We start from the raw sequence: 12,623 nt of genomic DNA, 5'->3' as shown, positions 1-12,623 counted from the left end.
GGAAACTGAGGCCCAGAGAAGTTAGATGACTTCTCAAGGTCACACAGCTAGGAAACAGCATAGTCAGAACTAGAACCCACACCTTCGGAGGTCTGAAACAGCCCGATCTTCTCTACACACACTGCGGAGGACCCAGTCCTCCCATTACTTCTGTCCACAGTGGGGCATTTTATAAACACCAGCTTAAGGCTTTGAAGCAGCTTCCATTCTGTTCATATCTAAAACAATCAGCTCTGATTTCTGCTTTCCGCAAAGTGTAATAACTAACCAGCTAATTTTTATTTCTTGTTCTGAATCTTCAGAGACAACCCTGTTACCCAGTTTAATCTCAAGACTCACATGAATTCCCGGGATCTGAAGACAGCCATAGAGAAAATTACCCAGAGAGGAGGGCTTTCTAATGTAGGTATGTGATCCGGATGCCGATCTTCTTGGTACCATGGTTCTCTTTCTGTGTGGTCGTCTGCTAACATGCTAGATAGAAAAAGGAAAGAATCAAAATAATCCATCAAGAAATGACTCACATAATATCTGTATCTTCCCTCAAGTATTATCATGGATTCAGGGGGCAAAAATCATTACCACACACATGCTGGAGAGTTCTAGCACGCCTGGTTCCTCAGTATGGCAGCTTCCTTCAGGACAAGTAGAACTGCAGTCATGACTATCCCGACTGTTCTCCGAGTCATCAACTATTTTTCATTATATTTTGTAAAAACTTTTTTTTTTATAAAAATAAGTAAAATTTGTAACCAGTTCCCTTCAGGAAGCTCCACAGTGCCCCTTGGGAGTCTTTTTCTAATCAGCTCCTGTTATAGTAATAACTGTGCAAAAAGAGACATGGTCTTTGTTTCAGGCTGAATCTCTATCTGATCCTTGGTGGTGGTGATGGGGTGGGGTGGCAGTGGGGTACCAGAATTCCAAGGTCAAAATCTAGTCCTCAATGGGGCAGATCCAGAAACTCCGTTTTATCAGTTCCCCAGAGGTGACCAGGCATTAGGAAACAGTTTCACACTAACCAAGCTCAAAGGCCACCAATGAGCCCATGCCAGTGTACTAATTTATAAATGGTAGTCTGGTTTTGGGTACACTGGGAAGGCTGTCCACTTCTTGGGGAACCTGTCTGTACCATCGCAATCCAGGGAAATGGAGAAGTGAACCACAGTTGCTTGACATAGAGTACGCACAGGGAATAGAACTATCTTTGAAGGATCTTCTTCAAAATTACAGTAAACCTGATTAATTACTTCCCTCTCCACCTCAGTGTTTGTCTCTGTAGACCAGTATATTAGTATCTGGCAAATGAAGAGCCTTTGATCTCTGAACAAGTCTAAATACACACTGGCCAAGTCACTGCTATCCAAGACACCAAATCAGTAGTACCTCATCAGGAACATGATAGAATTGATGTCTGATTTGTTTTCAATTTAATACTTAGATCAGTGAAATTCCAGTAATGTATCATGGAGTAAAACTTTAAAACTTCAGGGGCTTCCCTGGTGGCGCAGTGGTTAAGAATCTGCCTGCCAATGCAGGGGACACGGGTTCAAGCCCTGTTCCGGGAAGATCCCACATGCCGCGGAGCAACTGAGCCTGTGCACCACAACTACTGAGCCTGCGTTCTAGAGCCCTCGAGCCACAACTGCTGAGCCTGTGTGCTACAACTACTGAAGCCCACGCGCCTAGAGCCCATGCTCCGCAACAAGAGAAGCCACTGCAATGAGAAGCCGGCGCACTGCAATGAGTAACCCCCACTCGCCGCAACTAGAGAAAGCCCACGTGCAGCAACGAAGACCCAACGCAGCCAAAAATAAATAAAATTTAAAACTTTTAAAAAGAATTGTTTAAAAAATAAAAACTTTAAAACTTCAGAAGACATTCTGTTTCTTTGATGGGATTAATAAAATCAGCATACCTTCTTTCAGTGGGTAACATGTTCTATCTCTGCCCTGTATTGATCTGGGTTTGGGTTTAGAGAACTGAACCCATTCCAGCTGGTTTAAGCAGAAAGAGATTTATTTCAGGGTATTAAATGGTTTTGAGAATTACTGAAGAAATGGACTCTAGGCTGAGCTTTTGGAGATGGCTTCCAAAGGCTTCCTGCAGAACCAGGACTTCCAAGGAGCTGTACCTCTTCCAAGATCAGGAAATTGCTTTCTCAATTCTGCCACCACAGCCTCTTTAGGAATCTGCTTCAACCAGGAAGCCACCATGATCAGGAAGTTTCTGCTATAGCTGCCAGCTCCAAAACCATGCCTTGCCTGCTCCATTCACAGCCACAGAGTGAATGCTCTGCACCCTACATTCTCAACACCAAGGAAGCTGGTGACCCAAACATAGGCGCCTCTGCTAACACTTCCCTGGAGAAGTCAAACACTCTACAGACTTGTCAGCAGAAATAGCAGAATCAAATCTCATGTGTATGCATCATTTCATGAAACTAAAACAAATCCAGAACTAGCTGCAAGGAAGTCTCAACAATGTAGTGTTCAGATTTCCAGCCTCTGCTTTCAAGACATGCTGGAAGGTGGATGGAATATGTATTGAGCACAAATTGACCATGACCTCCAAATTTAAGATTGGTGAGGTCAAGGTGATCTTCTGATGGCTCCCTGTGCTCTGTCTACAGGCAGTTAACATTAAACTGCGGCGGGGGCGGGGGGTGGGGGGGTACTGCTGGGTGCCTTGGGCCTTGAGGGAAATCAGCCCTGGCTGTGAAAGCAGTTCTCAGCAGCCAATGTTTCCCTTAGCGACTGTGTTCTATGCAGCCAGCTCACGTGGGTTCTCCGAGACATTTCTCCAGCAACTGAGTATGTAACCATTTGATCCTTTCATTTGACAGGTAAGATTATACTAGCCAGTGGAGCCAGGATGCTGGCCAAAACCAAAGAAGCATTGAGTGTAATGTCATTAACCCTAATGTCTTAAGAAGGTAGCTCTTAACTTTTATTTTGATTGAGGACCCCTTTGAAAGCTATGACCCTTGTACCCCAGTAAATACTTATATACACAAAATACTGTGTATAAATTCAGGGGATTTGTGGGTACTCACCCCCAGTGCCCCAGGGGTTCACAGAGCCCAGCTTAAGAGCCCTACCTTACTATATGCAGCTATGCTGACTCTAGGGTGACCAGTCATCCCAGTTTGCCCAGGGGCATATGGGGCTTCCAGTGCTAAAACTGGGAAAGTCCTGGAAAACTGGGACAGTTGATCACCCTCCTTGATTCCAAAAAATTTCATGAGACCCTAGACAGTGTGAAGTATATGCTTGAGAAAGCCATGCTGGGAGGCTGTGCTAACCCTCTCAACTTTTGCTCTCAGCTGAGGCAGGTTGTCGTCATGGAAACCAAGACCCAGAGGCCCCAAGTGACCTGCCCAGGCCCACATGGCCGGTAGGCGGCATAGCCAGGCTAGAACACTTCTCTTAGTTCTTAGTGGGTTCAGCGCATCCCGAGCCAGCCAGACCTGTGCCCCTGCTGGAACTGGGCACAAGATTCCACTGAACCCAGAATATAGCCTTCCTCACCCAGCGGCTGCTGGAGCACCGGGCTCACCCCAAGTCGCCGCAGCCCAAGGAGAGGCTCCTGTCACTTCAGCTCCCCCAACCCCACACTCTGGGAAATGGCGCAGGGGCTTAGTGAGGTTGGCTCCAGCACCCAGGCAAAGAACGGACACTTTTGTTCCTATGAAAGTTTTTCTCACCTGCTTGCTGGTCTTTAAAACTTCTATTATTTTTTGAATTTAATTTTTAATATTGAAGTACAGTTGATTTACAATATTAAGTTAGTTTCAGGTGTACAGCAAAGTGATTCAGTTATATATTTTTTCAGATTACTTTCCATTATCTTATTACAAGATATTGAATATTGTTCCCTGTGTTTTACAGTAAATCCTTGTTATCTATTTTATGAATAATAGTTAGCATCTGTTAATCCCATACTCTTAATTTATCCCTCCCCCCATTCCCTCTCCTCTTTGGTAACCATAAGTTTGTTTTCTATGTCTGATCTGTTTCTGTTTTGTATATAGATTCATTTGTATTATTTTTTAGATTCCACGTGTGATATCATATAATATTTGTCTTTGTCTAACTTACCTCACTTCGTATGATAATCTCTAGGTCCATCCAGGTTGCCGCAAATGGTGTAAAACTTAAAAAAAAAAAAAAAAGAGAATTAGAAGTTAAAGGCTTAAAATGAAATGGGAGGGAAACGGCTAGTGTTGATGGTTCCACAATATTGTGAGTGCATTTAATACCACTGAACTGTACACCTAAAACTAGTTAATGTGATTAAAAAAGAAAACAAGCCAACAAGGGAGGGAATGAGTATTTTTCTGCATCTCTTTATGCTGCTATGATCAGTTCCATGATCACTCCAAGCACAAGTTTTCTTTTTCTTCCAGGCCGGGCCATCTCCTTTGTGACTCAGAAATTCTTTTCCAAATCTAATGGAAACAGAGGCGGTGCTCCCAACGTGGCCGTGGTGATGGTGGACGGCTGGCCCACGGACAAGGTGGAGGAGGCATCAAGGTTTGCAAGAGAGTCAGGAATCAACATTTTCTTCATCACCATGGAAGGTGCCTCTGAAAATGAGAAGCAGTACGTGCTAGAGCCCAACTTTGCAAACAAGGTATGTAAGTGGGAGACCCACCCAACATCAGAATTCCCTGCACTTTGCAAAGCTGTAACAGAGACACATCCAGGCTGTGTCTCTTTTTCCTTCAAATGGGTGTTAAGCTCACTTCTAGGCAGGAGGGCCTCCAATGAGAGACTAGTAAGTCTGGAACCTGGAGTTATCCTCTCAAAGCAACCCCCTGTCCCCCGATCACCACCATGCACCTGATGAACTGAGGCCCAGCATCAGCACCTTGGGAGGAGCAGGGTCCCCAAGGTCTCACAGTAGAGGCTCCCCTGAGCTCCTCCTATAGCCCCAGGGGACCTCAACTGGGCAGCCCAGCAAGCCTTCACACAAGCATGCACACAGGCACATATGCACTGCAAATTAACTAATCTGATAAACAAGAAAAAGGTATTGAATCAAGTCAGGAAGATCAGGATTTCAAACTCAGCTGCCCCTCAGTTCTGTGGAAATGCCTGGCAGGAGATGGGAGCAGAACAGATGGGGATCCAGGCCCTTACACCCCCCCCCCACCCAGAACAGCCCATTTTTTGTATATTTTGTACAGTGGGACCCCACATAAACCTTCCTCCAAAGACAGGACCCCAGGTTTAAAAAGGAAAGGAAGAGAGAGGGAAGACAGCAGAAACAAGAAGAACTACAATCCTGCAGCCTGTGGAACAAAAACCACATTCACAGAAAGATAGACAAGATGAAAAGGCAGAGGGCTATGTACCAGATGAAGGAACAAGATAAAACCCCAGAAAAACAACTAAATGAAGTGGAGATAGGCAACCTTCCAGAAAAAGAATTCAGAATAATGATAGTGAAGATGATCCAGGACCTCAGAAAAAGAATGGAAGCAAAGATCAAGAAGATGCAAAAAATGTTTAACAGAGACCTAGAAGAATTAAGGAACAAACAAACAGAGATGAACACTACAATAACTGAAATGTAAACTACACTGGAAGGAATCAATAGCAGAATAACTGAGACAGAAGAATGGATAAGTGACCTGGAAGACAGAATGGTGGAATTCACTGCTGCGGAACAGAATAAAGGAAAAAGAATGAAAAGAAATGAAGACAGCCTAAGAGACCTCTGGGACAACATTAAACACAACAACATTCGCATTATAGGGGTCCCAGAAGGAGAAGAGAGAGAGAAAGGACCAGAGAAAATATTCGAAGAGATTATAGTCAAAAACTTCCCTAACATGGGAAAGGAAATAGCCACCCAAGTCCAGGAAGCACAGCGAGACCCATACAGGATAAACCCAAGGAGAAACACGCCAAGACACATAGTAATCAAATTGGCAAAAATTAAAGACAAAGAAAAATTATTGAAAGCAGCAAGGGAAAAATGACAAATAACATACAAGGGAACTCCCATAAGGTTAACAGCTGATTTCTCAGCAGAAACTCTACAAGCCAGAAGGGAGTGGCATGATATACTTAAAGTGATGAAAGGGAAGAACCTACAACCAAGAATACTCTATCCAGCAAGTATCTCATTCAGATTCGATGGAGAAATCAAAAGCTTTACAGACAAGCAAAAGCTAAGAGAATTCAGCACCACCAGACCAGCTCCTCAACAAATGCTAAAGGAACTTCTCTAAGTGGGAAACACAAGAGAAGAAAAGGACCTACCAAAACAAACCCAAAACAATTCAGAAAGTGGTCATAGGAACATACATATCGATAATTACCTTAAACGTGAATGGATTAAAGGCTCCAACCAAAAGACACAGGCTGGCTGAATGGATACAAAAACAAGACCCATCTATATGCTGTCTACAAGAGACCCACTTCAGACCTAGGGACACATACAGACTGAAAGTGAGGGGATGGAAAAAGATATCCCATGCGAAAGGAAATTAAAAGAAAGCTGGAGTAGCAATGCTCATATCAGATAAAATAGACTTTAAAATACAGAATGTTACAAGAGACAAGGCAGGACACTACATAATGATCAAGGGATCAATCCAAGAAGAAGATATAACAATTATAAATATATATGCACCCAACATAGGAGCACCTCAATACATAAGGCAACTGCTAACAGCTATAAAAGAGGAAATCAACAGTAACACAGTAATAGTGGGGGATATTAACACCTCACTTACACCAATGGACAGATCATCCAAAATGAAAATAAATAAGGAAACAGAATCTTTAAATGACACAAGAGACCAGATAGATTTAATTGATATTTATAGGACATTCCATCCAAAAACAGCAGATTACACTTTGTTCTCAAGTGCGCACGGAACATTCTCCAGGATAGATCACATCTTGGGTCACAAATCAAGCCTCAGTAAATTTAAGAAAATTGAAATCATATCAAGCATCTTTTCTGACCACAACGCTATGAGATTAGAAATGAATTACAGGGAAAAAAACGTAAAACACATAAACACATGGAGGCTAAACAATACGTTACTAAATAACCAAGAGATCACTGAAGAAATCAAAGAGGAAATCAAAAAATACCTGGAGACGAATGACAATGAAAACACGACGACCCAAAACCTATGGGACGCAGCAAAAGCAGTTCTAAGAGGGAAGTTTAGAGCAATTCAATCTCACCTCAAGAAACAAAAAAAATCTCAAATAAACAATCTAACATTACACCTAAAGGAACTAGAGAAAGAAGAACAAACAAAACCCAAAGTTAGCAGAAGGAAAGAAATCATAAAGATCAGAGCAGAAATAAATGAAATAGAAACAAAGAAAACAATAGCAAAGATCAGTAAAATTAAAAGTTGGTTCTTTAGAAGATAAAATTGATAAACCATTAGCCAGACTCATCAAGAAAAAGAGGGAGAGGATTCAAATCAATAAAATTAGAAATGAAAAAGGAGAAGTTACAACAGACACCGCAGAAATACCAAGCATCCTAAGAGACTACTACAAGCAACTCTATGCCAATAAAATGGACAACCTGGAAGAAATGGACAAATTCTTAGAAAAGCACAACCATCCAAGACTGAACCAGGAAGAAATAGAAAATATGAACAGACCAATCACAAGTAATGAAATTGAAACTGTGATTAAAAATCTTCAAACAAACAAAGGTCCAGGACCAGATGGCTTCACAGGTGAATTCTATCAAACATTTAGAGAAGAGCTAACACCCATCCTTCTCAAACTCTTCCAAAAAATTGCAGAGGAAGGAACACTCCCAAACTCATTCTATGAGGCCACCATCACCCTGATACCAAAACCAGACAAAGATACTACAAAAAAAGAAAATTACAGACCAATATCACTGATGAATATAGATGCAAAAATCCTCAACAAAATACTAGCAAACAGAATCCAACAACACATTAAAAGGATCATACACCATGATCAAGTGGGATTTATCCCAGGGATGCAAGGATTCTTCAATATACGCACATCAATCAATGCGATACACCATATTAACAAATTGAAGAATAAAACCCATATGATTATCTCAATGGATGCAGAAAAAGCTTTTGACAAAATTCAACACCCATTTATGATAAAAACTCTCCAGAAAGTGGGCATAGAGGGAACCTACCTCAACATAATAAAGGCCATATACGACAAATCCACAGCAAACATCATTCTCAATGGTGAAAAACTGAAAGCATTTCCTCTAAGATCAGGAAAAAGACAAGGACGTCCACTCTCACCACTATTATTCAACATAGTTTTGGAAGTCCTAGCCACGGCAATCAGAGAAGAAAAAGAAATAGAAGGAATACAAATTGGAAAAGAAGAAGTAAAACAGTCACTGTTTGCAGATGACATGATACTATACAAAGAGAATCCTAAAAATGCCACCAGAAAACTACTAGAGCTAATCAATGTATTTGGTAAAGTAGCAGGATACAAAATTAATGCACAGAAATCTCTTGCATTCCTATACGCTAATGTTGAAAAATCTGAAAGAGAAATTAAGGAAACACTCCCATTTACCATTGCAACAAAAAGAATAAAATACCTAGGAATAAACCTACCTAAGGAGACAAAAGATCTGTATGCAGAAAACTATAAGACACTGATGAAAGAAATTAAAGATGATAAAAAAAAAGGGGGGGGGGGGAGGAAGAGGATAGGAGGGATGAGTGGGGGGATGCCCGCCAGCTTTAGTGTTCTGCGTCTCCAGATCTACTAAGGCTCAGCTCCCTGCACGAATCCTGCACTTCATTGCCCTTGAAATTCTCATCTCCCTTAACCTCTAGGACACTGTGTGGCTCTTACTTCATTTGCTCTCTCCTCTTTTCCGTCTTGTACCCTAAGTGTAGACTTCCCCAGGTCTCAGTTCTTGGCCCTCTCCTCTGCTCTCACTAGGTTTTCTCCCTCCAGAACCTCTCCCAGGGTCACAGCTTCAGCCTTCGCTCACAGGCAATGACACACTCATATGTCTCCCTCCCTGGTCTCTCTGGAGCTCAATAGCCATTTGTTTCCAGCTGATTGACTAGTCTCCACCCGATGTCCCCAAGAACCTTAACCGTTACATGCAAAATGCCAAGTGCATCATCTTTCCCACCCAAATTCTTTCCTCCTCTGGACTGTACATTACGGGCCCCACAGCTGTCTCAGACACCCAGAGTCACCCCAGGACACCCTGTCAGCTCCCATGTCACGTATCTCACATCTGTCCACTCTTTCCCATGCCCAACGCCACCTCCCCAGTTCAAGCTACTACTTTACATCTATTATTTCTCCCTCCTGGGTCTCTCCAGTTTAGATTTCACAATGAAGCTCATGTTTATGAAGAGTTTTTCCAGTCCTGTGGGGTCCTTGCTTCAAATCCTTCATTATTCCCTATTATTCCCAAGGTCTTCTGGAGTGTGGTCCTAACCCAGCTTCCCGGCGCATCTTCCTAGCTCCAGCCACCTGGTGTCCTGCTGTGACTTACTCAGGCTGCCTGGTGGGGAATCCCTCCTCTCCATCCGTTGGCTACAACTCAGCTCAGCCTCAACACCCATCTCATATGCCACCTAAGCCATGGAAAGTTTTATGAACCCCATTAGGTTTTTACAAACCAATTAAAGTATATTTCCTAGGACATTTTAAAGTCATTTCTTGTCTTAAAATAATGTTTTAATTATACACCTTCGATCGTAGCCATCAGGTCTGTGATTCTCTCTGTGACCCACGCACACCCACCCCGCCCCCCAGAGGGGCAGCGGCAAGGGGGAAACGGTCACTTCAAGGAGCACACCGACCAGCTTGCTCAATGTTTATTTGCAGCTGCCTTGAGTTTTTTTCTGGAACAAACTTGGGCACAAGTAAATATTAAGTTGCCTGGAGGCAGGGTTGTCCAGAGGACAGAGCTTGGGTTCTACGAGCAGACAGATTTGTGTTCCGGCCTCAAGGATTCAAGGGATGTCACTTCACAGCTGGTCCTCAGTTTGTTCCTTCATGACAAGGGGGCTATAATTCCACCCTGTAGGGTTAAGGTGGGGGGTTAGTGAGATAATCTAAGAACATCTAGCGTGGTGTCTGACACGTGTGGAACCCCCTTCCTGCTGGATGCAGGGCTGCTCTGGAAACAATTCTTTAGCTATGTCTCATGTGTGCCTTTTGTTTTCCCAATCAGAACAAAAGCTTTCTTTAATCTCTCCTGGGTTGATGCCCACTAATGCCAACTTCATGGCTGGCTGCCAGTACAAATGAACAGAGGGGCCTGAAGAGGCATAAATATGAAGCTGAAACCAGTGATTCCCCTCTCCCTGTGGATTTGCTTGACTGACGGCTCTCCACAAAAGCAGAGACCTGGCTGAGGGCGTGGGAGTGAGTCCAGGGATAACTTGACGGGTCTCTGCCCCGGTGAGCACCTGACTGGGTGAACCGAGATGGAGAGAGAGCATTAGGTGGCCTGGTGCAGAAAACAAGCATCTGCCAGCTCCTTCACCCGCCCTGGGGGTCAGGGGTCGTGGCGAGGGGTCGTGGCCAGGCCCCTGACCTGGCGGGTGGCCTCCCCCTGTCTTTCAGGCTGTGTGCAGAACGAACGGCTTCTACTCGCTCAATGTGCAGAACTGGTTCAGCCTCCGCAAGACCGTGCAGCCCCTGGTGAAGCGGGTCTGTGACACCGACCGACTGGCCTGCAGCAAGACCTGCTTAAACTCGGCCGACATTGGCTTCATCATTGACGGCTCCAGCAGCGTAGGGACGGGCAACTTCCGCACGGTTCTCCAGTTTGTGGCCAACCTCAGCAAAGAGTTTGAGATTTCCGACACGGACACGCGGATCGGGGCCGTGCAGTACACCTACGAGCAGCGGCTGGAGTTTGGGTTCCACATGTACAGCACCAAGCCTGACGTCCTCAATGCCATCAAGAGAGTGGGGTACTGGAGTGGTGGGACCAGCACGGGGGCTGCCATCAACTACGCCCTGGAGCAGCTCTTCAAGAAGTCCAAGCCCAACAAGAGGAAATTAATGATCCTCATCACTGACGGGAGGTCCTATGACGATGTCCGAATACCGGCCATGGTCGCCCATCACAAGGGTGAGTGAGCTGGTCTTGCTGACCAATCTGGGGCTGAGCATCCCTCTGGGGCTTGGTGGGCCACTGGGCCAAGGAAGGGACGTCTCTCTATGCACTGGTTTTGCCTATCACCTAATAAACTGTTCAAAACTGTAGGGAGAGTGTTAGGGGTGCAGTTCAACACTGCAGGGCAGCAGAGAAGGGTCAGGCAGGGGGCACCACGGTGGTTTCCACAGTGTCAGGGCAAAACAAGGCCTGTGGGTGACTGCGGATGTTAACCCTCTCCTTAACGTCCCACACTGAGGCAGGGCACCCCAACATGTGACACATTGAAGAGGAATTTGACTCATGGCTTTCATCTCCATTGAAGACCACAAAATTGTGTTAGAAATGTGAAGAAAATGGATGTTTTAAAAGAAAAGTGCTATTTTTGTAAGCAACTGCTAACCAGATATTGGAGGTTTGGGGGAGACCTCAAAGAAATTTTCATTCAAAATATTTAAAGAGATATTTCCGTATGAAAATTTGGAAGAGGGCAACAGAAAGTTTACGACCATTAAAAGTGAGCAAAATATTTTTGTAAATATTTAGAAAATCGGTCATATTTAATGATTTTTGACAGAATCTATGTATAATCAGTTTTGAAAGTGCTATAAAATACCAGGAAAATACAAACAACCTGGAGAAAACCCCAAGTGATAGTAATAATAGTAATGATAAGAGAAGTAAACTGAGTGTCTGCCTACATTAAACTTGGGTTCAGATGCAAGATTTTCCATATTCTTTAAAGCTGCTTTTAATCCTTCTTGAAACAAGGAGGGGTGTAAAAATAAACAAGCCTTTAGGAACCAGCAGTTCTGGCTTCTGGAAACCAAAGTAACCAGACACCAGGTTCAGACGGTCTTCCCAGTGATTTGCCCTGTGGGGAGCACTCATAATGGTGGGATGGCAGGTGGCCTCATGCCAGCCTTCACAGGGCTCCCTGGGCTCGTGTCAGCAGAGGGAAGATGGTTTACGGCTCAGAAGCAACCTGCCCAAAGTTCCAAAGTGAGTGGGAGGAGGCAGGTGGGGCAGCTCTCGACAAGCACAGGGCTCTCCTGCTTTTTCCAAAAGTCTGGTCCCACTCATATTCAGCTCCACTCACTCATTTTCCTAGATGCCCCTCCTTTGCACCTCACCCAGAGGGTAGCCTTGGCCTACTTGTCAGGAGAAGTGAAGACCGAGGGAGATGTCCTGGGCACTATCAGGGCTGTTATGTTCTGGGCAGCTTTAAAGAACAAGGACCGGGCTTCCCTGGTGGCGCAGTGGTTGAGAATCCGCCTGCCAATGCAGGGGACACGGGTTCGAGCCCTGGTCTGGGAAGATCCCACATGCCGTGAGCGACTAGGCCCGTGAGCCACAACTACTGAGCCTGCGCGTCTGGAGCCTGTGCTCCGCACCAAGAGAGGCCACGATAGTGAGAGGCCCGCGCACCACGATGAAGAGTGGCCCCCGCTCGCCGCAACTAGAGGAAGCCCTCACACAGAAACGAAGACCCA

General features: G+C 44.6%; 1 protein-coding gene across 4 annotated transcripts in view; it reads left to right on the top strand.

Annotated features, from left to right (window-relative positions):
• VIT (vitrin) overlaps positions 1-12,623 on the top strand; it is a 132,027-nt gene that overhangs the window by 112,120 nt on the left and 7,284 nt on the right. For all 4 annotated transcript variants that reach the window (XM_057558271.1, XM_007191414.3, XM_007191413.2 and 1 more), the window contains 3 exons: positions 303-406; positions 4,406-4,632; positions 10,593-11,106. In XM_057558271.1, the coding sequence (XP_057414254.1) occupies positions 303-406; positions 4,406-4,632; positions 10,593-11,106 (845 nt within the window). The remainder of the gene's footprint in view (positions 1-302; positions 407-4,405; positions 4,633-10,592; positions 11,107-12,623) is intronic.

The sequence above is a fragment of the Balaenoptera acutorostrata genome, chromosome 12 (genome assembly GCF_949987535.1).
Source record: "Balaenoptera acutorostrata chromosome 12, mBalAcu1.1, whole genome shotgun sequence".
Classification (NCBI taxonomy): domain Eukaryota; kingdom Metazoa; phylum Chordata; class Mammalia; order Artiodactyla; family Balaenopteridae; genus Balaenoptera; species Balaenoptera acutorostrata.
The sequence above is the reverse complement of the archived record's forward strand: the minus strand, read 5'-3'. Positions and strand labels throughout refer to the sequence as shown.